Source organism: Pseudophryne corroboree, chromosome 7, assembly GCF_028390025.1.
Source record: "Pseudophryne corroboree isolate aPseCor3 chromosome 7, aPseCor3.hap2, whole genome shotgun sequence".
NCBI classification, from domain to species: Eukaryota; Metazoa; Chordata; class Amphibia; order Anura; family Myobatrachidae; genus Pseudophryne; species Pseudophryne corroboree.
Window position 1 is genome coordinate 67554235 of NC_086450.1, and position 26141 is coordinate 67580375.

Here is a 26141-nt window from a genome sequence, read left to right on the forward strand (position 1 = left end):
CCTCCCCCTATGACCCTCCTCCAAGCCTCAGTTAGGATACTGTGCCCGGACGAGCGTACATAATAAGGAAGGATCTTGAATCCCGGGTAAGACTCATACCAGCCACACCAATCACACCGTACAACTCGTGATCTGAACCCAGTTAACAGTATGATAAATGCAAAGGAGCCTCTGAAAAGATGGCTCAAACAATAATAACCCGAATTTTTGTAACAATAACTATATACAAGTATTGCAGACAATCCGCACTAGGGATGGGCGCCCAGCATCCACTACGGACTACGAGAAATAGATTTATCGGTAAGTAAAATCTTATTTTCTCTGACGTCCTAGTGGATGCTGGGACTCCGTAAGGACCATGGGGATTATACCAAAGCTCCCAAACGGGCGGGAGAGTGCGGATGACTCTGCAGCACCGAATGAAAGAACTCCAGGTCCTCCTCAGCCAGGGTATCAAATTTGTAGAATTTAGCAAACGTGTTTGCCCCTGACCAAGTAGCTGCTCGGCAAAGTTGTAAAGCCGAGACCCCTCGGGCAGCCGCCCAAGATGAGCCCACTTTCCTTGTGGAATGGGCTTTTACTGATTTTGGCTGTGGCAATCCTGCCACGGAATGTGCAAGCTGAATTGTACTACAAATCCAACGAGCAATCGTCTGCTTTGAAGCAGGAGCACCCAGCTTGTTGGGTGCATACAGGATAAACAGCGAGTCAGTTTTCCTGACTCCAGCCGTCCTGGAAACATATATTTTCAGGGCCCTGACAACGTCTAGCAACTTGGAGTCCTCCAAGTCCCTAGTAGCCGCAGGCACCACAATAGGTTGGTTCATGTGAAATGCAGAAACCACCTTAGGTAGAAATTGAGGACGAGTCCTCAATTCCGCCCTGTCAGAATGAAAAATTAAGTAAGGGCTTTTATATGATAAAGCCGCCAATTCTGACACCCGCCTGGCTGAAGCCAAGGCTAACAGCATCGACACCTTCCACGTGAGATATTTTAAGTCCACAGTGGAAAGTGGTTCAAACCAATGTGATTTTAGAAAACTCAATACAACATTGAGATCCCAAGGTGCCACTGGAGGCACAAAAGGAGGCTGTATGTGCAGCACCCCTTTCACAAATGTCTGAACTTCAGGTACTGAAGCCAGTTCTTTCTGGAAGAAAATCGACAAGGCCGAAATTTGAACCTTAATGGACCCTAATTTTAGGCCCATAGACAGTCCTGTTTGCAGGAAATGCAGGAAACGACCCAGTTGAAATTCCTCTGTAGGGGCCTTCTTGGCCTCACACCACGCAACATATTTACGCCAAATGCGGTGATAATGTTTTGCGGTTACTTCCTTCCTGGCTTTGACCAGAGTAGGGATGACTTCTTCTGGAATGCCCTTTTCCTTTAGGATCCGGCGTTCAACCGCCATGCCGTCAAACGCAGCCGCGGTAAGTCTTGGAACAGACAAGGCCCCTGTAGTAGCAGGTCCTTTCTTAGAGGTAGAGGCCACGGTTCGTCCGTGAGCATCTCTTGAAGTTCCGGGTACCAAGTCCTTCTTGGCCAATCCGGAACCACGAGTATAGTTCTTACTCCTCTCCTTCTTATGATTCTCAATACTTTTGGTATGAGAGGCAGAGGAGGGAACACATACACTGACTGGTACACCCACGGCGTTACCAGAGCGTCCACTGCGATTGCCTGAGGGTCCCTTGACCTGGCGCAATATCTGTCCAGTTTTTTGTTTAGACGTGACGCCATCATGTCCACCTTTGGTTTTTCCCAACGGTTTACAATCAGGTGGAAGACTTCCGGGTGAAGTCCCCACTCTCCCGGGTGAAGGTCGTGTCTGCTGAGGAAGTCTGCTTCCCAGTTGTCCACTCCCGGAATGAACACTGCTGACAGTGCTATCACATGATTTTCCGCCCAGCGAAGAATCCTTGCAGCTTCTGTCATTGCCCTCCTGCTTCTCGTGCCGCCCTGTCTGTTTACGTGGGCGACTGACGTGATGTTGTCCGATTGGATCAACACCGCCTGACCCTGAAGCAGAGGTTTTGCTTGACTTAAGGCATTGTAAATGGCCCTTAGTTCCAGAATGTTTATATGAAGAGATGTTTCCATGCTTGACCACAAGCCCTGGAAATTCCTTCCCTGTGTGACTGCTCCCCAGCCTCTCAGGCTGGCATCCGTGGTTACCAGGATCCAATCCTGAATGCCAAATCTGCGGCCCTCTAGAAGATGAGCACTCTGCAGCCACCACAGGAGAGACACCCTTGTCCTTGGCGACAGGGTTATCCGCTGATGCATCTGAAGATGCGATCCGGACCATTTGTCCAGTAGATCCCACTGAAACGTTCTTGCATGGAATCTTCCGAATGGAATCGCTTCGTAAGAAGCCACCATTTTTCCCAGGACCCTCGTGCACTGATGTACTGAGACCTGTCCTGGTTTTAGGAGGTTCCTGACTAGCTCGGATAACTCTCTGGCCTTCTCCTCCGGGAGAAACACCTTCTTCTGGACTGTGTCCAGAATCATTCCTAGGAACAGTAGACGTGTCGTTGGAATCAGCTGCGATTTTGGAATATTTAGAATCCACCCGTGCTGACGTAACACTACCTGAGATAGTGCCACTCCGACTTCTAACTGTTCCCTGGTTCTTGCCCTTATCAGGAGATCGTCCAAGTAAGGGATAATTAAGATGCCTTTTCTTCGTAGAAGAATCATCATTTCGGCCATTACCTTGGTAAAGACCCGAGGTGCCGTGGACAATCCAAACGGCAGAGTCTGAAACTGATAATGACAGTTTTGTACTACAAACCTGAGGTACCCTTGGTGAGAAGGGTATATTGGGACGTGGAGATAAGCATCTTTGATGTCCAGAGACACCATATAGTCCCCTTCTTCCAGGTTCGCTATCACTGCTCTGAGTGACTCCATCTTGAATTTGAACCTTTTTATGTAAGTGTTCAAAGATTTCAGATTTAAGATTGGTCTCACCGAGCCGTCCGGCTTCGGTACCACAAAACAGCGTGGAATAATACCCCTTTCCCTGTTGTAAGAGGGGTACCTTGATTATCACCTGCTGGGAATACAGCTTGTGAATGGCTTCCAAAACTGCCTCCCTGTCGGAGGGAGACTTTGGTAAAGCAGACTTCAGGAACCGATGAGGGGGAAACGCCTCGAATTCCAGTTTGTACCCCTGTGATACTACCTGTAGAATCCAGGGATCCACTTGCGAGTGAGCCCACTGCGCGTTGAAATTCTTGAGACGGGCCCCCACCATATCTGAGTCTGCTTGTAAAGCCCCAGCGTCATGCTGAAGACTTGGCAGAAGCAGAGGAGGGCTCCTGCTCCTGGGAAGCGGCTGCATGGTGCAGTCTTTTTCCCCTTCCTCTGCCCCGGGGCAGAAAAGAGTGGCCTTTTGCTCGCTTGTATTTATGGGAACGAAAGGACTGAGTTTGAAAAGACGGTGTCTTTTTCTGTTGATGTGAAGTGACCTGGGGTAAAAAGGTGGATTTTCCAGCCGTTGCCGTGGCCACCAGGTCCGATAGACCAGCCCCAAATAACTCCTCCCCTTTATACGGCAATACTTCCATGTGCCGTTTGGAATCTGCATCCCCTGACCACTGTCGCGTCCATAACGCTCTTCTGGCAGAGATGGACATAGCACTGACTCTTGATGCCAGGGTGCAAATATCCCTCTGTGCATCACACATATATAGCAATGCATCCTTTAAATGCTCTAAAGTTAACAAAATACTGTCCCTATCCAGGGTATCAATATTCTCAGTCAGGGAATCCGACCATGCGACTCCAGCACTACACATCCAGGCTGAGGCGATTGCTGGTCGCAGTATAACACCAGTATGTGTGTATATACTCTTTAGGATATTTTCCAGTCTTCTATCAGCCGGTTCTTTGAGGGTGGCCGTATCAGGGGACGGTAACGCTACTTGTTTAGATAAACGTGTGAGCGCCTTATCTACCCTAGGGGGTGTTTCCCAGCGCGTCCTAACCTCTGGCGGGAAAGGATATAGTGCTAATAATTTATTAGAAATTAGCTGTTTTTTATCGGGGAAAACCCACGCTTTATCACACACCTCATTTATTTCATCTGACTCAGGAAAAACTATTGGTAGTTTTTTCACCCCCCACATAATACCCTTCTTTGTGGTACTTGTAGTGTCAGAAAGGTTCAATGCCTCTTTCATTGCTGTGATCATGTAACGTGTGGCCCTGCTGGACATCACGTTTGTCTCGTCACCGTCGACACTAGACTCAGTATCTGTGTCTGGGTCTGTGTCGACCCACTGAGGTAACGGGCGTTTTAGGGCCCCTGACGGTGTCTGAGACGCCTGGACAGGCACTAATTGATTTGCCGGCTGTCTCATGTCGTCAACAGTTTTTTGCAAATTGCTGACATTATCACTTAATTGTTTAAATACAATCATCCAGTCAGGTGTCGACTCCCTAGGGGGTGACATCACTAACACAGGCAACTGCTCCGCTTCCACCTCATTTTCCTCCTCATACATGTCGACACACGCGTACCGACACACAGCACACACACCGGGAATGCTCTGATAGAGGACAGGACCCCACTTAGCCCTTTGGAGAGACAGAGGGAGAGTCTGCCAGCACACACCCAGCGCTATATATATATACAGGGATAACCTTATATAAGTGTTACTCCCTTATAGCTGCTGTTAATATATTTATTTGCTGCCAAACGTGCCCCCCCTTCTCTTTTTTACCCTGATTCTGAAGCAGGACTGCAGGGGAGAGTCAGGGAGCCGTCCTTCCAGCGGAGCTGTGAGGGAAAATGGCGCTTGTGTGCTGAGGAGATAGGCTCCGCCCCTTCACGACGTCCTTATCTCCCGCTTTTTCTGTGTAAAATGGCAGGGGTAAAATACATCCATATAGCCCAGGAGCTATATGTGATGTATTCTTTTTAGCCACCTAAGGTATATACTGTAATATTGCGTCTCAGGGCGCTCCCCCCCCAGCGCCCTGCACCCTCAGTGACCGGAGTGTGAAGTGTGCTGAGAGCAATGGCGCACAGCTGCGGTGCTGTGCGCTACCTTAGTCTGAAGACAGGATCGTCTTCTGCCGCCGATTTCACCGGACCTCTTCGTCTCTTCTGGCTCTGTAAGGGGGGCGGCGGCGCGGCTCCGGTGACCCATCCAGGCTGAACCTGTGATCGTCCCTCTGGAGCTAATGTCCAGTAGCCTAAGAAACCCGATCCACTCTGCACTCAGGTGAGTCCGTTTCTTCTCCCCTTAGTCCCACGATGCAGTGAGCCTGTTGCCAGCAGGACTCACTGAAAATAAAAAATCCTAATACTAAACTTTTATTCTAAGCAGCTCAGGAGAGCCACCTAGATTGCACCCTTCTCGGCCGGGCACAAAAATCTAACTGAGGCTTGGAGGAGGGTCATAGGGGGAGGAGCCAGTGCACACCACCTGATCCTTAAGCTTTTATTTTGTGCCCTGTCTCCTGCGGAGCCGCTATTCCCCATGGTCCTTACGGAGTCCCAGCATCCACTAGGACGTCAGAGAAACATAAGAATTAGCGCCTAGGTCTGGCAGGCATTTAATGAGCTGCTTCTGGGGTATAGAGGGGGAGAAGTTTGAGCTGTGGGAGGTTAATGTAAAAGTTCCCAGGTTCCTGCACCATTACCCTGTGTTTCCAGGGTCTGCCAACTGGTCAAAAGAGGAATGCCATGGAGTAAACTAACTCCACAGAAAACCAACAGACCCAGGTTGTTCTAGGAAGAGGGGATCAATATGTTAAATAAATTAATCAGCAATACTATAATTTCTCATGGTTATACAATGCACTGCTTTATTGCAATAGAACATAGAATTTGACGGCAAAAAAGAACCACTTGCACATCTAGTCTGCATATGCAGTATTTTACTCTACTACAGTACATATTTATAGCTTTGTAATCACATACCCCTTTTCTAGACATATGCTCTTAAATGTTACATATTACACCTCTAGTAAGATCTGCCCATCATACAGGATTACTGTATTTTTGTTTTATTATTGTAATCCATACAAGGGTAGGCAACCAGCGGCACTTTAGCTAGTGTGGAACTACATATCCCAGCATGCCATCACAATTTTTCTATTAAGGCATACTAAACAATGGCCGGGCATGCTGGGCTGTGTAGCTCCACTGCAGCTGGAATGACGCAGGTTGCCTACCTCTGCACTAAGACATGGGCACATATCTTTGATAAATGGAAGCCATTGAGATGAATATATAAAGTGCAAGGCAATTTATATCCCCAGTTACACCACTATAGATTTTTTTTTTTTACTCAATATAACTTCTTCAAAAGTGTTTGTTCGGACGTTTTTTTTAAAGCAGAAATAATTTACAAGGCATGGTTTTGCCTTGTAGATAATTGCCGCTTTAAAAAAACAAACCTTCGAGTTCGGCCAAGAATCGGCACCTCCGGCCAACTTGGACTTCATTACATCAGGCCCAATGTCTTTGTACGTATACAGAATATCCATTCCTCTGTTTATCTTATCACTCAGCCTTACCGCAGGAACCTCTCCTCCTGTAACAGGGTCCTCAGGGTATCCATGTCCCCCACACATGCGGCATTGTGCAGCAGTGGGTCCTGGCACTGCTCTGAATGATGGTCACAGTACTGGTCTTGCAGCCAGGCCTTCAGGTTGCGCCCTGTATAATGAGAAAGAGCTGCCATCTCAATTCATTTCTATACTTGAGGGCACGGTAAGTTTGTACTACCTAGCCTTCTGACATAAAGAGGAGTTGGGTATGTATCCCGGTAGTCGGGATGTCACATGACCGACATCCCGACATAGAAGATCCCGGCGACGATTTTTAGCCCTCCTACCTTAACACCAACTTTCCTGGGGTGGCGGCTAAGGTTAACCTCTTCACTGCTGCGGCCACTATTAACCACGTGGGTCTTGGGGGTCACCAGCCACAGGGCCCATTTATCAAACAATATTTTCAGCTATTTCCCCCAAAACACAGATTTTTGATCGTTATACTAACTTGTAAAGAGAAAACACAAATCTTTCTCATGTAATACAGTTCAAAATCAAAATGTCTCTAAATGTCCCATACAGTAAATCTAAATCACTGATAGAATTTCTACAATGTCACCACCAATTAATAAAATTTTAAACCTACCGGTAAATCTTTTTCTCGTAGTCCGTAGAGGATGCTGGGGACTCCGTAAGGACCATGGGGATAGACGGGCTCCGCAGGAGACATGGGCACTTTAAGAAAGACTTTAGGTCTGGGTGTGCACTGGCTCCTCCCTCTATGCCCCTCCTCCAGACCTCAGTTAGAGAAACTGTGCCCAGAGGAGACGGACAGTACGGGGAAAGGATTTTTGTTAATCCAAGGGCAAGATTCGTACCAGCCACACCAATCACACCGTATAACTTGTGATATACTAACCAGTTAACAGTATGAAAACAACATAGCATCAGTCCAAGACCGATGAAAACTATAACATAACCCTTATGTAAGCAAAACTATATACAAGTCTTGCAGAATTAGTCCGCACTTGGGACGGGCGCCCAGCATCCTCTACGGACTACGAGAAAAAGATTTACCGGTAGGTTTAAAATCTTATTTTCTCTTACGTCCTAGAGGATGCTGGGGACTCCGTAAGGACCATGGGGATTATACCAAAGCTCCCAAACGGGCGGGAGAGTACGGATGACTCTGCAGCACCGATTGAGCAAACAGGAGGTCCTCCTCAGTCAGGGTCTCAAACTTATAGAACTTTGCAAAGGTGTTTGAACCCGACCAAGTAGCAGCTCGGCACAGCTGTAGTGCAGAGACCCCTCGGGCAGCCGCCCAAGACGAGCCCACCTTCCTAGTGGAATGGGCCTTGACCGATTTCGGTAACGGCAATCCTGCCATAGAATGTGCCTGCTGAATCGTGTTACAGATCCAGCGAGCAAGAGGAGATTTTAAACTACAGCCTGGGGGGAGGGTTTAGCTAGAAACTACGGGTCATGCAGTGAGAATAGTGGGGATGGCGGTAGTAAACGAAATGGGGGAGAAGTTGGGGGGAGGGTAAGAGCAGGCGGTAAGGTTACCAACATGGGTACTAAAAGAGATTTTACCAAAGCACTAACCAATGACGATTACAGGTCATCATTGCTACATAAGGTGAAAGATGTCCCTAACGCAAGGGAAAATACTTATCTTAGTTGTATGTATGTAAATGCCAGAAGCATTACTGGTAAAAAGGGTGAACTAGAAATACTTGCAGCAAGCAAACAGTATGATATTATAGGCATTACTGAAACTTGGTGGGACGAATCTCATGATTGGACAGTCATTCTAGAGGGCTATACACTGTTTAGGAGAGACAGACTAAATAAAAAGGGTGGAGGGGTGTGTCTACGTAAAGCCGTTTTTAAAACCTGATATACGGGAAGATATTCAGGAGGGGACTGTAGACACTGTCGAGACGTTATGGGTAGAAATTGCATGCGGGGAAAAACAAATAAAAAAGTTAGTATTGGGTGTATGCTATAGGCCGCCTGGTATCAACGCATTTGATGAGGAATTGTTACTAAAGCAAATTGAAAGACCAGCAGGAGTAGGAGACATAGTAGTGATGGGAGATTTTAACTGTCCAGAGATAAACTGGAAAAACGATTCATGTGATACTGCTAGGGGCAATATGTTTTTAAACACACTTAATGATAACTACTTAGTTCAACTAATTGAGGAACCAACTAGGTACAATGCAATCTTAGACCTGGTATTAACAAACAATGGGGATTTGGTATCAGGTATTATAGTAGGGGAACCCATAGGAAACAGCGACCACAACATGGTCACATTCAATATCAGTTTCCATAAACAGCCCTATACTGGCTCAACTAGGAGTCTAAACTTTAGCAAAGCAAATTTTGAAAAGATGAGGGTATTTTTCAGGGATATTGAATGGGAAGGTTTGTTTTTAGGAAAAAATACTACGGAGAAATGGGAGGTACTAAAATTCCTGCTAGCTAAAAATACACTCAAATTTATTCCTACGAGCAGCAAAAAAAGGAATAAAAATCATAAACCGATGTGGCTTAAGAAAACGATTAAGGAACTTATGGGCAAGAAAAGGCGAGCATTTAAAAAATACAAATCTGACGGGGAAGCAGCGTAATTTCAGCACTATAAGGAATGTAACAAAATATGCAAAAAGGAAATAAGAGCGGCTAAAGTAGAAACTGAAAAACTAGTAGCAAAGGAAAGCAAAGCGAATCCCAAAAAATTATTTAAATACATTAATAGCAAGAGATTAAAGAAGGAGAGTATAGGCCCTTTAAAAGACAAGTTGGAAGTCTTAAGCAAAAATGATAATGACATAGCGGACACACTAAATGAGTTTTTTTCAACAGTATTTACTAGAGAGGACACAATTCAGGGACTAACATATAATCTCAATAATGAGAATATCTCACTGATAGGAACTTATTTAAGCGAGGAAGTAGTCTACGACCGATTAAAACATTTAAAGATGGGGGGCGTGGCTTGGCTGCTGAAGGAGACAGTTGTGCTCTGAGAGTGCTCCTGGGACCAACAACTATATATTACATATATATTCCTTTCCTGCCCTCTTCCAACTGCCCCAGTACTTGCTTTACCCCTGCTGTCCCCCCTGCTGTCCCCCCCTGGGGTGCCGCGGAATCGGGGAGCAGTTTTCACTGCTCCTGCGGGTTGCGGCCTGCGGGGAACACAGAAGCCGGGACCTCAATTTCCCTCTCATTCCAGACGTGACACCGGGACCCACAGTTCGGGCTGCTGACTCCCCCCGGAGCTCCCTTATACACGCCGCCGCTGACCGCGGCCAGAAGAAACCTCCCTGCTGCTGGCTGCTCGCCTCTGCACGGCGTGGAGGACTCACCGCTCGGGACGGAGCTGACGGAGGCCTGGCGGCCATTACTATACCGGGTCAGTGTCCCCCATCCTCCCTCCCGCACAGAGCGATACGCCTGAGTGCTCCCCCGTCCCTGCCTTACCTCCGTGGCACGTCCTCTGCCTGACGAGCCCGACGGGGGACCCTCTGCCCCGCTGTGCGGCCTGGAACGGGGCCCTGGGGATCGGCGCCGGGTGACGGCGGAGCACAGGAACTGGCGCGACCGCGAGAGTAGGTGCGCTGGACACAGCCGCCCGCTCAGCCTCCTGGTCCTGGCTGCTTGGGGAATATCTTACACTGCCACCAATGCTACGGGCCACTCCAGGGACACATTAGAAAACACAGTCCCGGAGGCCCCATAAGTGAAGCCGACGCCGCCATATTAGCTATGGGCTGCATGCCCACTCAGCCCCCTATACGTCCTGGGCTGCATCTATAATACCCTGCTGCAAACTAAAATAGTCAGGAGACTAATTATATGTGGGGACAACACCCCAGTCTTATGGGCCCCCCTGTATCTGCATATTAAAAACTGCCCAGCACTCTTGCTAGCTGAGAAGCAGGCAGTCAGCCTCACCTCTCTATACTGCTGCTGGGATTGGAGCTCCCTCTTGTGGCGAATCTTGAAACTGCACCCCTTTCCCCAGATTCTCTTATACTACCTCACTTTTTTGGCAGAGAGGCTAGGAAAGCATCAAGATGGATGAACGATATGCCGACACTCTCCAACTACGATACTTAACCCTTCGCTCTATGGTACCTGGACTTTAAACTACAATGATCTGATCAAGCCACGCTGGGGGGAACGCGCGTAATGACACCCGCACCTGTACGTGGATGCCCAGCTCGACGATAACCTCCTCCGATCACGCCTAGCATCGTGCCTCATGCCGGGCAGACGGTCTACCAAAAAAAGGTCATCTGCCTTAGCCAACTCATCCCGAACCAAGGCCTTTCAGACGCTATTTCGACCGCCGACACCTGTTCCTACTTCCACCACTCCTTCCTCGTCCTCCTTGCCCTCCAGAGCTATGGCAGACAAGACGGCTGGGGAGAAATCTGCTCTCCCTCTGCCATCTTCTCCCGTGGTGGAATCCTCAGACTTATCTACGATTCTCTCCACATTGCGGTCCCTGCCCACCCGGCAGGACCTTCAATCCATGGAACAACGAATACAGGATTCTATCCAGACCCGTCTCTCATCCTTGCAGTCGGACATCACGCAAGTCGCAGATAGAGTAGCAACACTAGAAGGTTGCGCTGAGAAGACGGATACAAAAATTTCAGACCTTCACGATCTTATCTCTCGGCAGTCGTCTTCTCTGGTAGCCATGGGTCGACGACTCGATGACGTAGATAACAGAGGTCGCCGGAATAACCTAAGAATACGAGGTTTGTCTGAGGACGTAGCACCCCAAAACCTTGAGTCTGCCCTAACCAAAATATTCAATGAACTTTTGGAGATGGACTCGGAATACCAGATAGTGTTTGACAGAGCACATCGGGCTTTACGTCCTAGAGGAGCGCCGACGGAACGACCCCGAGACGTTATCTGCAGACTCCACTACTTTCAAGAGAAAGAGGAGATCCTCAGAGCAGCTAGACGAGCACCGGACATTATTTTCCAGGGCCAGAGGATACAAATCTTCCCGGACATCTCGTGGTCTACCTTACAGCAGAGGCGTATACTTCGCCCCATCACAGATGAACTTAAAAGCCGTAACATCAAATTCCGCTGGGGTTTCCCAATATCTATCCAAGTGACCTATAAAGGTTCCCTTTATGTTCTGCAGGAGTATGATGGCGTCAAGGACTTCTGCTTAGCTCTAGATATCCCGGCCCCGACCCTCCCTAATTGGCTAGACCCGTCTGAACTTTCACTGGCTCCTCCACCCCAAAGGGAGCGATGGCAAAAAGTCCGTAATACTCGGAGGCGTCGGCGGAATGACACATCCGGAGAGCCCCCACCTGTGCCTGATGCTGCGAATACCACAGATGACATGAGATGACAGGACCGGACAAGAGTTCCGGCTAAGATCCATAAAGACGCGTGACTAGTAGATATGTTTATTGAATAGTGATATATTGTTTTCTCTTTTACGCTGTTCTTTCGATACAGGTTGAATAGTCTACTCTGACGGTTACTCAAACACGCGATTACCACTCATAGATGCCTACGTATTGATACCCCCTACCACATTATAATACCCTGGCTTATGTGTTTGTTTCCTGGTTTCTAGGTTACCATTTTTATACTGGACTACCGATTCCTGTTTCGTTGTCTTGCCCCCATAGACCTACTGCCCTACTGGGTTCTTACAATTTACCGATCTAGTCTTTCCCTTACTAGAACTATTATATCCACTGATTAGCATTGAACAGTACTGTTTATATCACAATGCTACCTATGATGGTGTGTCCCGGTTCCCCCCAGACCCCCCCCTTGCTCTGCTATACATTCGTAGATCATGGGCCTTTTCTGGTTTCCCATGACTAATGATGCAGAGTATTGCTGTTGCATTGACAGCAGCAGTTGTCTTTATCTCTTTAAGTCTCTGTTACCCCCCTCCCTCCCTCCCTCTTGTGTTTTCCTACCCCCCTCCCCTTATTTAGATAAGGTGTTCTGGGCGGCTGCTCTTTTCGTAAGACTACATGGGTATCACAGCGAACCAGCAATGCTGGTACCCACGACCATCAGACCAATATGGCTACCTTAAAGCTGGTATCGTTTAATGTGAAAGGCCTCAATATCCCTGAGAAGAGGTCCCGGCTCCTACACTCTCTACACACCGACAAAGCGGACGTGGTGTTCCTTCAGGAGACGCACTTTAAAAAAGGAGCCTCTCCGAAGCTACACTCTCGTCATTTCCCGCAGGGATATTATAATGATTTCTCTGGGGCTAAGGCCAAGGGAGTTGCAATCCTGTTTGCCAAACATATTAGATTACAGGATGTGTTAGAAATCCCTATTGGAGATGGGAGGGGCCTGATGGTGAAGGCTACCATTGCTGAACAAATTTTTACATTTGTTAACCTTTATCTTCCTAATCAGGGTCAGATTCGCTTTATGAGGGAGGCCTTGGAGTTGATAGAACAATCTTTGACAGGGGTATTAGTGATAGGAGGTGATCTTAATTGGGCATTGGAGCCTCTTCTAGATACTTCAACTGGAGCACTTAGATCCTCTAAGACTGATGTTAGACGCTTCAAGTCAATTTTGCATGATTTTCAGTTAATGGACACCTGGCGCCTGCTCCACCCCAAAGATAGAGACTACACGTTTTATTCCCACCCACATAATTCCTATACCCGTATTGACTATATCTTTATTGACCATAACTCCCTCGATTTTCTAGTAGATGCCACAATTGGTCAAATAGTCGGATCTGACCATGCCCCAATAACTGTTACCCTGTCCTGGCGCTGTCCCCCCCCACGTCAATGGCGCTGGCGCTTCAACGAGCATTTCCTTAGAGACCCAGACTGCCGAGCCCAACTGGACAGTGCCATTGAGGACTATATAGCTCTTAACATGACTAATGAAGTCTCCCCAGTGACGCTGTGGGAAGCCCATAAATGTGTTATTAGGGGCAAGTGTATCCAACTGGGCTCCCTCCTTAAAAAACAAAAAAACGAATGTCGAGAAGCCCTACTTACTAAAATTAAACGGCTGGAATCCATTCATAAATCCACGCTAACTTCAGACGTGTTAGCAGAATTGCAAGACGCTCGATCTTCTCTTAATGGCTTGCTAGACGAAGGCACTCGTAGGGCATTTCGCTGCTGTCGACACAAGTTCCACAGATGGGGTAATAAACCTGGGAAACTTCTTGCCCGCGCCCTTCGTGCCCAAAGATCCCTGACTTATATCAGAGAGATTAAGGACTCCTCTGGTGTCCCCCATGCTTCTGACGACAAGATGGCTGGGATTTTTCATACGTACTATACGAAACTCTATAATCTGACCTCTCAGCGCTCCCAGTGTGAGCAGTCGGTACATGGGAAGGCAATAGAGGATTATCTAGAAGAGATTAAATTCCCGTCCCTCTCCCCTGCTATAATTGAGGCCCTTGACATCCCTTTTACATCCGACGAATTGCTGTCCGCTCTGAAATCCTCCCCGTCTGGAAAGAGCCCAGGTCCTGACGGCTTTCCCATATCCTATTACAAAGCATTCCAAGATAAACTTCTCCCCCTCCTGCTCCGGGCATGTAACGCGGTCTCTCCACAGATCCCCTTCTCAAACCAGTCCCTGGAGGCCCATGTCACGGTCATCCCTAAAGACGGAAAAGATCCTTCATTACCATCTAATTACAGGCCAATCTCCCTCCTTAACGTTGACCTTAAATTATATGCTAAGCTCTTGGCGAATCGCCTGTGTCAGCTGCTTCCAACAGTAGTGCACCCGGATCAGGTTGGTTTCGTACGTGGTAGAGAAGCGAGGGACAACACCATACGAGTGATTGACTTGATTGCCCATGCGAACACCGCTAAGGTCCCCATGATGCTTCTCTCCATAGACGCTGAGAAAGCCTTTGACCGCATTGACTGGGTCTTTATGGAGGTCGCGCTGCGTCGGTTGGGCCTGGGAGAGGTGTTCCTGCAAAAAATATTGGCGCTATATCGAACACCCTCAGCACAAGTGCGGGTAAACGGAATACTATCTGACCCGATAGTCATCTCTAATGGGACTAGACAGGGATGCCCGCTGTCACCATTGATATATGTTATCTGTATGGAAGCTCTGGCAAGAGCAATTAGACAAAATCCGGATATCACTGGCCTGAGGGTGGGCGGAAACGAACATAAACTTGCATTATTTGCGGACGACCTTTTAGCGATAGTTACAAACCCTGCTGTTTCCCTGTCTGGACTTATGAAGGAATTTACACGCTTTGGAGCATTATCCAATTTCAAGATTAATTATGCTAAATCAACGGCTCTTAGTATCTCTCTCGCCACAGACTTAGTCTCGTCTCTAAAAACATCATTCCCATTTGCCTGGCACCCCTCACATATTAAATACCTAGGTATTCTGATCCCCTCCTCCCTCTCGACCACTGTCACTCTGAACCATATTCCTTTATTGCAAAAACTGCGTAAGGAAATGTCACAGTGGCTCCAACAGAAGTTCTCCTGGCTAGGCCGTATGAACATTGTAAAAATGAATATCTTACCACGACTACTTTATCTTTTCCAAACTATTCCCTTAAAGCTCCCCCATCAGTTTTTGGCAAATGCGCACAAAGCAATCAGCCACTTTGTTTGGAACGGCAGAAAACCCAGGTTTAAACACTGCTACCTATTCTTAAAGAAATCTCAAGGGGGCCAGCAGCTGCCCATGATTACGGCATACTATCAGGCTACAATTTTGAATAGGGTCCTGGATTGGTCACGGCCTGATGCCGGCTCTAAGCGGTGGGTTGACTTGGAGAAACGCTCTTCAGGTTTGCATTTACAGGCAGTACCCTGGCTTGGATCCATTGGCCGCTCTTCGCACCTGACGGTTGGGCCCACCTTGGCTCTATGGAGAACACTGAGATTCAAAATGGGTCTTTCCTCATCAACTTCTCTGCTTCTCCCACTCCTTGACAACCCACTGTTTGGACCAGGCATGGGTGGGGGTGTGCCCACTAGGTGGAACAGGGCAGGTTTGACTAGAATAACACACTTGCTCTCTGGAGGGAAGATTAAAGCTTTCAATGACATTAGAGAGGGAACTGATATTCCTGCGACTGACTTCTGGTTCTATCTCCAAACTCGCCATTTTATTTTATCTCATAGGACAGCTACTACACTGACTGGTAGTCTTACCCCTTTTGAAGCAATGTGCACCCAATCCTCTGAACCCTCACATGTTATATCAGGTATCTATAAGATATTACTGCATGGTCGCTACACCGGTAACCCGGCTTTCTGCGCGAAATGGGATGCAGATCTCATACCTAGAGGTATACACATCAACTGGCAGAAGCACTGTGAAGCTATGTCCCGTTGTTCTACTAGCTTAGAAGTTATTGAAACACAGTATAAACTTCTTACCAGGTGGTATCGCTGCCCTTCCCTTCTTCATAAGTTTTATCCCTCAGTATCCCCCTTGTGCTGGAGGTGTGGGAAAGAATGTGGCTCCCTTCTTCATATATGGTGGGACTGTCCCCTGATCACCACCTTTTGGAACCAAATAATTCAAATATCCTCCAAGATCCTGGTGTTTCAGGCGCCTACTGGAATCGACTTCTGGTTGCTCTCCCACACTACAATCCCACTGGCAAAATATAAACATTCCCTTCTCAAACATCTCAATAACGCAGCGAGAGCTGTAGTGCCAGTCCATTGGAAGTCCCGGGCCCCCCCTCAAATATGGGAATGGTTTCAGCGGATAGAATTCTATAGATCGATGGAGGATATTTTTCACTCTGTCCTTGACTCACGTGCCGATTATGTTGCCACGTGGTTCTCTTGGATAGAGTTTAAGTCTACCTCTACCTACAAAGACCAGATCCCACTAGACTCAACATGATGCCGTTTATCTGTGTATCACACCTCGCTACGTGGAACCCGCGCTAATATTTAATAAAGACTGATTAGCTTGCCCATTTCCCCCCCTGTTTCTATTCCCATTCCCCCCTCTAACCCCTGTCTTGTTTAGTGTGTAGATGTTGGATGTTTTATATTTTACAGTTACCTTAACCCATGTATTTCTACACTGTACGACTTGTTGTACTCTTGAAAATGTCCTAATTTTTTCTGTAAAACCAAAATAAAGAATATATAAAAAAAAAAACCATTTAAAGATTAATAAGTTGCCAGGTCCCGATGGTATTCACCCAAGGGTTCTAATGGAGCTTCATTCTGAACTTGCAAAACCGCTATTTTTGATCTTTAAGGATTCAGTAATATCAGGTATGGTTCCCAAAGACTGGCGTATAGCGGAAGTAGTGCCTATATTCAAAAAGGGAAGTAAAGCTGAACCAGGTAATTATAGACCAGTTAGTCTTACATCTATAGGTGGGAAATTATTGGAAGGTATTCTAAGAGATAGTATTCAGAAGTTCCTTGAAGTCAATAAGGTCATTAAAAGGAATCAACATGGGTTTATGAAGGACAGATCCTGTCAAACCAACTTACTTGGCTTTTATGAAACAGTAAGCGCAAACCTAGATCAGGGTAAAGAGGTGGATGTAATCTTTTTAGATTTTGCCAAAGCGTTCGATACTGTACCACACATGAGACTTATCTACAAGCTACAAGAATCAGGGCTAGGAAGCACAATATGCACTTGGGTCAAAAACTGGTTAGATAATAGGGAGCAGCGCGTTGTGGTTAATGGATCTTTTTCAACTCATCCCTACCTTAACTAACATCTGTAATCTCTCTCTCTACTGGTATTTTTCCTTCACTCTTCAAGCATGCAGTGATTACTCCCATTTTAAAGAAACAAAATTCTGACCCTAATGCTCTCTCAAACTACCGCCCTATCTCTCAGCTCCCTTGTCTCTCTAAGCTACTTGAGAGACTTGCCCACACTCGACTCACACACTTTCTTAACTCATACACTTTATTGGACCCACTTCAGTCAGGCTTCCGTTCCCAACACTCCACAGAGACAGCACTGACTAAAGTGGTTAATGATTTGGTCACTACGAAGTCTAAAGGCCATTACTCTCTACTTATTCTTCTAGATATATCTGCTGCATTTGACACTGTAGACCACTCTCTTCTCATACAGACATTACAATCCCTAGGTTTTAAAGACACAGCCCTTTCTTGGTTCCTATCCTACCTATCTAATCGCTCCTTCAGTGTTCGCTTCTCTGAATCTACCTCCTCTTCGCTACCTCTTTCAGTTGGAGTACCGCAAGGCTCAGTCTTGGGTCCTCTGCTTTTCTCTATCTATACCTCATCTCTTGGTAAACTAATCAGCTCTTTTGGTTTTCAGTATCATCTGTACGCAGATGATACTCAAATCTACCTATCCTCACCTGACTTGTCCCTATCTGTACTGGACCGTGTCACTGAATGCCTTTCTGCCATTTCATCCTGGATGACATCTCGCCACCTCAAACTGAATATTTCAAAGACAGAGTCAATTATATTTCCACCGGCCAATAGTAGGTACCAACCTGATATCTCTATCACTGTTGAAAACTCGACTATCTACCCTACCCCACAAGCTCGCTGCCTAGGTGTCATCCTTGACTCTGATCTGTCCTTTGTTCCCCACATTCAATCTGTCTCAAGATCATGTTACATGCATCTAAAAAACATATCCAAAATACGACCATACCTTACACAAGACACTGCTAAAACTCTAATCCACGCTCTCATTATCTCCCGCATTGATTATTGCAATAGTCTCCTAACTGGTCTTCCCAAAACGAGACTCTCACCACTACAATCCATTCTGAATGCAGCGGCGAGGCTTATCTTCCTCGTTAGACGTTCATCGTCTGCAGATCCACTCTGTCAGTCCCTCCATTGGTTACCTGTACTCTACCGCATTCAATATAAAATACTTTTACTCACACACAAGGCCATGTACCAAACTACACCAACGTACATCACTTCGCTTATCTCAAAATATCTCCTAATCCGACCTCTTCACTCTTCACAAGACCTGCGCCTCTCATCCACACTCATTACTCGCTCCCACTCACGATTGCAGGACTTTCATCGGGCTGCACCCACTATGTGGAATGCCCTACCACGCACAATAAGACTCTCCTCTAGTCTCCAAACCTTCAAGCGTTCCCTGAAAACTCACCTCTTCAGGCAAGCATATCAAATTCCAGAACCGCCCACATAACTTTCATAAACCTTCCTATCAAATTGCATCCACTCTGTACAGTCCACACATATCCTCACATGTCTTCTCATTCTATGCAATAGATAGCACCTTTCCTTATGTACACATGCCTATTTCCCTATAGATTGTAAGCTTGCGAGCAGGGCCTTCCTACCTCTATGACTGTTTGTTATCACCAATTTTGTTATTGTTATTTCAAATTGTAAAGCGCAACGGAATTTGCTGCGCTATATAAGAAACTGTTAATAAATAATAAATAATAATAAACTTGGACTGAAGTGCTAAGTGGTGTGCCGCAAGGCTCAGTATTAGGACCGCTATTGTTCAATATTTTCATTAACGACCTAACAGAAGGTCTAGAGAGCATGGTGTAAATTTTTGCAGATGATACCAAATTGTGTAAAGTTATAAATGCGGTGGGGGATGCTGAGTCGCTTCAGAATGACTTAGTTAAATTAGAAGCTTGGGCAGCGAAATGGAGAATGCGCTTCAATACAGACAAGTGGTAACAAGAACAAAAATAAAACCTACCTACTAAATGGGGTAAAATGAGGGGATTCTGTTCTGGAAAAGGACTTAGGTATCCTCATAGATAGCAAACTAAGCAGTAGTACCCAAAGTAGGACTGCAGCAAAGAAGGCTAATAAGATATTAGCATGCATAAAACTGGGAATTGATGCTAGGGACGAGAGTATTATACTCCCGTTATATAAATCACTTGTGAGGCCACACCTTGAATACCGTGTACAATTCTGGGCACCTTACTACAAAAAGGATATCCTGGAGCTAGAAAAGGTTCAAAGGCGGGCGACCAAACTAATTAAGGGTATGGAGACGCTGGAATACGAGGAAAGGCTTGCAAGACTAGGCATGTTTACACTGGAAAAGAGGAGATTACGAGGGGACATGATCAACATTTACAAATATATAAGGGGACAATATACAGATCTTGCGCAGGACCTGTTTTTGGTTAGATCAACACAGAGGACTTGTGGACACTCGCTCAGGTTAGAGGAGAGGAGATTCCACACAATACGGCGTAAAGGCATTTTTACGGTAAGGACGATACGTGTTTGGAATTCCCTGCCTGAGGGAGTTGTAATGGCCAACTCAGTCAACACCTTTAAGAATGGGTTAGATAAATTCCTAATGGATAGGGATATAAGGATATCCAGGGTTACGGGGCATAGTCACGCACTATGGTTATTATAAAAAAGAGGGGTTAATCGGAACGGCAGTCAGCAACTTCAGTCAAAATTTTATACAAAATAATCGTGCATAGGAGACCACAAATAGGTTGAACCCGATGGACAATTGTCTTTTTTCAACCTTAGATACTATGTTACAATAGTCTGCTTTGAAGCAGGGCACCAACCTTGTTGGCTGCATACAGGACAAACAGTGCATCTGTTTTTCTGACTCTAGCCGTTCTGGCCACGTAAATTTTCAAAGCCCTGACCACAGCAAGGGACTCGGAATCCTCCAAGTCACGTGTAGCCACAGGCACCACAATAGATTGGTTCATATGAAAAGATGACCCCACCTTAGGCAAGAATTGAGGACGAGTCCGCAATTCCGCTCTATCCATATGGAAAACCAGATAGGGGCTTTTATGAGACAAAGCCGACAATTCCGACTCTCGCCTAGCCGAAGCCAAGGCTAATAACATGACCACCTTCCAAGTGAGATATTTTAACTCCACCTTTTTAAGTGGTTCAAACCAATGCGACTTAAGGAAACTCAACACCACGTTAAGGTCCCAAGGTGCCACCGGAGGTACAAAAGGAGGCTGAATATGCAGCACTCCCTTCACAAAAGCCTGTACTTCTTGGAGAGAAGCCAATTCTTTTTGAAAGAAAATGGATAAGGCCGAAATCTGAACCTTAATGGAGCCTAATTTTAGGCCCAAATTCACTCCAGTTTGTAGGAAGTGAAGGAAATGACCCAGATGGAATTCTTCCGTAGGAGCATTCCTGGCCTCACACCAAGAAACATATTTTCACCATATACGGTGATAATGTTTAGAAGTCACGTCCTTCCTAGCCTTTATCAGCGTAGGAATGACCTCATCCGAAATGCCTTTTCCGCTAGGATCCGGCGTTCAACCACCATGCCGTCAAACGCAGCCGCGGCAAGTCTTGGAACAGACAGGGCCCCTGTTGCAACAGGTCCTGTCCTAGAGGAAGAGGCCACGGATCTTCTGTGAGCATTTCCTGCAGATCCGGATACCAGGTCCTTCGTGGCCAATCTGGAACAATGAGAATTGTTCTCACTCCTCTCTTTCTTATTATTTTCAACACCTTGGGCATGAGAGGAAGAGGAGGAAATACATAGACCGACTGGAACACCCACGTCTACAGCTACCGTCTGAGGATCTTTTGATCTGGCGCAATACCTCTGTAGCTTTTTGTTGAGGCGGGACGCCATCATGTCTATCTGGGGTAATCCCCACTGACTTGCAATCTGTGCGAAGACTTCCGGATGAAGTCCCCACTCTCCTGGATGCAGGTCGTGTCTGCTGAGGAAGTCTGCTTCCCAGTTGTCCACTCCCGGAATGAACACTACTGACAGTGCGCTTACATGAATTTCTGCCCAGCGAAGAATTCTGGTGGCTTCCGCCATTGCCACTCTGCTCCATGTGCCACCTTGGCGGTTTACATGAGCCACTGCGGTGATGTTGTCTGACTGGATCAGAATTGGTTGGTCGCGCAGTAATGTATCCGCTTGACGTAGGGCGTTGTATATGGCCCTCAGTTCCAGGATGTTGATGTGAAGACAAGTCTCTTGACTTGACCAAAGACCTTAGACGTTTCTTCCCTGTGGGACTGCTCTCCAACCTCGGAGGCTCGCGTCCGTGGTCACCAGGATCCAGTCCGGAATGCCGGACCTGCAGCCTTCTAGAAGGTGAGCACCCTGCAGCCACCACAGGAGAGATACCCTGGCCCTGGGGAACAGGGAGATCAACTGATGAATCTGTAGATGTGACCCGGACCACTTGTCCAGTAGGTCCCACTGGAAAGTCCTCGCAGTGAGTCTGCCGAAGGGAATGGCCTCGTATGATGCCACCATCTTTCCCAGGACTCGAGTGCAGTGATGCACTGACACCTGTTTTGGTTTCAATAGGTTCCTGACTAGAGTCATGAGTTCCTGAGCTTTTTCTATCGGAAGATAAACTCTTTTCTGGTCTGTATCCAGAATCATGCCCAAGAAAGTCAGACGAGTCGTCAGAAACCAACTGCGACTTCGGGATATTGAGAATCCAGCCGTGTTTCTGTAACACCTTCAGTGAAAGTGATACGCTGTTCAGTAACTGCTCTCTTGATCTCGTTTTTATGAGGAGATCGTCCAAGTACGGGATAATTGTGACACCTTGCTTGCGCAGGAGTACCATCATTTCCGCCATTACCTTGGTGAAAATCCTCGGGGCCGTGGAAAGCCCAAACGGCAACGTCTGAAATTGGTAATGACAATCCTGTACCGCAAATCTCAGGTACGCCTGATGAGGCGGATAAATGGGAACATGAAGGTATGCATCCTTTATGTCCAGAGATACCATAAAATCCCCCCTTCCAGGCTGGCGATGACCGCTCTTAGCGATTCCATCTTGAACTTGAACCCTTTCAATTATAGGTTCAGGGATTTTAAATTTAATATGGGTCTGGCCGAACCGTCCGGTTTCGGGACTACAAACAGTAGGAGTAATATCCCCTTCCTTGTTAAAGCAGGGGAACCTTGACCACCACCTGTTGAAGATACAATTTGTGAATTGCATTTAACACTATCTCCCCTTCCTGGGGAGAAGCTGGCAGGGCCAATTTGAAAAAACGGCGAGGAGGCACCTCTTCGAATTCCAGCTTGTAACCCTGAGAAACGATTTCTATTGCCCAGGGATTCACCTGCGAGTGGACCCAGATGTGGCTGAAAATTCGAAGACGTGCCCCCACTGGGGCGGACTCCTTTAGCAGAGCCCCAGCGTCATGCGGTGGATTTTGCAGAGGCCGGGGAGGACTTCTGTTCCTGGGAACTAGCTGTGTTGTGCAGCTTTTTCCCTCTGCCCTTACCTCTGGCAAGAAAGGACGCACCTCGTACTTTCTTGTTTCTTTGTGATCGAAAGGACTGCATTTGGAAATGTGGTGCTTTCTTAGGCTGTGAGGGAATATAAGGCAAAAAATTTAGATTTACCAGCTGTAGCTGTGGAGACCAGGTCCGAGAGACCTTCCCCAAACAACTCCTCACCCCTGTAAGGTAAAACCTCCATATGCCTCTTTGAGTCGGCATCACCTGTCCATTGCTGGGTCCATAGGACTCGTCTAGCAGAAGTTGACATAGCGTCTTTGAGCATCTCTCATATATAAGACAGCATCTTTTATATGCCCTAGGGTCAATAAAATGGTATCCTTATCTAGGGTCTCAATTTCCGCTGATAAGGTATCTGTCCATGCTGCTACAGCGCTACAAACCCAGGCCGACGCAATTGCCGGTCTGAGTAAGGTACCAGAATGTGTGCAAATGGACTTCAAGGTAATCTGCTTGCGGTCAGCAGGATCCCTGAGGGTAGCCGTATCTTGGGATGGCCGCGCTACCTTTTTGGATAAGCGTGTCAATGCTTTGTCCACCCTAGGGGAGGATTCTCACCGTATCCTGTCCGTTGGCGGGAAAGGATACGCCATAAGAATCCTTTTGGGAATCTGCAGTTTTTTGTCTGGAGATTCCCAAGCTTTTTCACATAATTCGTTCAACTCATGTGAGGGGGGAAAGGTTACCTCAGGTTTCTTTCCCTTATACATGTGTACCCTCGTGTCAGGGACAGGGGGGTTCCTCTGTGATATGCAAAACATCTTTTATTGCAATAATCATATATCGAATACATTTAGCCAATTTTGGCTGTAATTTTGCATCATCGTAGTCGACACTGGAGTCAGAATCTGTGTCGGTATCTGTATCTATTATTTGGGATAGTGGGCGCTTTTGAGACCCCGAAGGTCCCTGCGACATAGGAACAGACATGGGTTGACTCCCTGGCTGTACCCTAGCTTCAGCTCTAATCTTTTGTGCAATAAAAATAAGAATTCACTTACCGATAATTCTATTTCTCATAGTCCGTAGTGGATGCTGGGGACTCCGAAAGGACCATGGGGAATAGCGGCTCCGCAGGAGACTGGGCACAAAGTAAAAGCTTTAGGACTAGCTGGTGTGCACTGGCTCCTCCCCCTATGACCCTCCTCCAAGCCTCAGTTAGGATACTGTGCCCGGACGAGCGTACACAATAAGGAAGGATTTTGAATCCCGGGTAAGACTCATTACCAGCCACACCAATCACACCGTGCAACTTGTGATCTGAACCCAGTTAACAGCATGATAACAGAAGGAGCCTCTGAAAAGATGGCTCACAACAACAATAACCCGATTTTTGTAACAATAACTATGTACAAGTAATGCAGACAATCCGCACTTGGGATGGGCGCCCAGCATCCACTACGGACTATGAGAAATAGAATTATCGGTAAGTAAATTCTTATTTTCTCTAACGTCCTAGTGGATGCTGGGGACTCCGAAAGGACCATGGGGATTATACCAAAGCTCCCAAACGGGCGGGAGAGTGCGGATGACTCTGAAGCACCGAATGAGAGAACTCCAGGTCCTCCTCAGCCAGGGTATCAAATTTGTAGAATTTAGCAAACGTGTTTGCCCCTGACCAAGTAGCTGCTCGGCAAAGTTGTAAAGCCGAGACCCCTCGGGCAGCCGCCCAAGATGAGCCCACTTTCCGTGTGGAATGGGCTTTTACAGATTTTGGCTGTGGCAGGCCTGCCACAGAATGTGCAAGCTGAATTGTACTACAAATCCAACGAGCAATCGTCTGCTTAGAAGCAGGAGCACCCAGCTTGTTGGGTGCATACAGGATAAACAGCGAGTCAGATTTTCTGACTCCAGCCGTCCTGGAAACATATATTTTCAGGGCCCTGACTTTGTCCAGCAACTTGGAATCCTCCAAGTCCCTAGTAGCCGCAGGCACCACAATAGGTTGGTTTAAGTGAAATGCTGAAAACACCTTAGGGAGAAATTGAGGACGAGTCCTCAATTCCGCCCTGTCCGAATGGAAAATCAGATAAGGGCTTTTACAGGATAAAGCCGCCAATTCTGACACGCGCCTGGCCCAGGCCAGGGCCAACAGCATGACCACTTTCCATGTGAGATATTTTAACTCCACAGATTTAAGTGGTTCAAACCAATGTGACTTTTGGAATTCAAAAAAAAAAAAAACTACATTGAGATCCCAAGTGCCACTGGAGGCACAAAAGGAGGCTGTATATGCAGTACCCCTTTTACAAACGTCTGAACTTCAGGGACTGAAGCTAGTTCTTTTTGGAAGAAAATTGACAGGGCCGAAATTTGAACCTTAATGGACCCCAATTTCAGGCCCATAGACACTCCTGTTTGCAGGAAATGTAGGAATCGACCCAGTCGAATTTCCACCGTTGGGCCTTACTGGCCTCGCACCACGCAACATATTTTCGCCAATTGCGGTGATAATGTTTTTGCGGTTACATCCTTCCTGGCTTTGATCAGGATAGGGATGACTTCATCCGGAATGCCCTTTTTCCTTCAGGATCCGGCGTTCAACCGCCATGCCGTCAAACGCAGCCGCGGTAAGTCTTGGAACAGACAGGGTCCTTGCTGGAGCAGGTCCCTTCTTAGAGGTAGAGGCCACGGATCCTCCGTGAGCATCTCTTGAAGTTCCGGTTACCAAGTCCTTCTTGGCCAATCCGGAGCCACGAATATAGTGCTTACTCCTCACCATCTTATCAATCTCAGTACCTTGGGTATGAGAGGCAGAGGAGGAAACACATACCTTGACTGGTACACCCACGGTGTTACTAGAGCGTCTACAGCTATTGCCTGAGGGTCCCTGGACCTGGCGCAATACCTGTCGAGTTTTTCCCAACGGTTTATAATCCTGTGGAAGACTTCTGGGTGAAGTCCCCACTCTCCCCGGGTGGAGGTCGTGCTGAGGAAGTCTGCTTCCCAGTTGTCCACTCCCGGAATGAATACTGCTGACAGTGCTATCCCATGATTTTCCGCCCAGCGAAGAATCCTTGCAGCTTCTGTCATTGCCCTTCTGCTTCTTGTGCCACCCTGTCTGTTTACGTGGGTGACTGCCGTGATGTTGTCCGACTGGATCAACACCGGCTGTCCTTGAAGCAAAGGTCTTGCTAAGCTTAGAGCATTGTAAATGTCCCTTAGCTTCAGGATATTTATGTGAAGTGATGTCTCCAGGCTTGACCATAAGTCCTGGATATTCCTTCCCTGTGTGACTGCTCCCCAGCCTCGCAGGCTGGCATCCGTGGTTACCAGGACCCAGTCCTGAATGCCTAATCTGCGGCCCTCTAGAAGATGAGCACTCTGCAACCACCACAGGAGGGAC

The 26141-nt window shown here is 47.1% G+C and overlaps 1 protein-coding gene across 2 annotated transcripts in view; it reads right to left on the reverse strand.

Annotated features, from left to right (window-relative positions):
- Positions 1-26141, reverse strand: part of ASB1 (ankyrin repeat and SOCS box containing 1) — a 62233-nt gene that overhangs the window by 23496 nt on the left and 12596 nt on the right. For both annotated transcript variants that reach the window (XM_063933270.1, XM_063933269.1), the window contains exon 2: positions 6542-6683. In XM_063933270.1, the coding sequence (XP_063789340.1) occupies positions 6542-6683 (142 nt within the window). The remainder of the gene's footprint in view (positions 1-6541; positions 6684-26141) is intronic.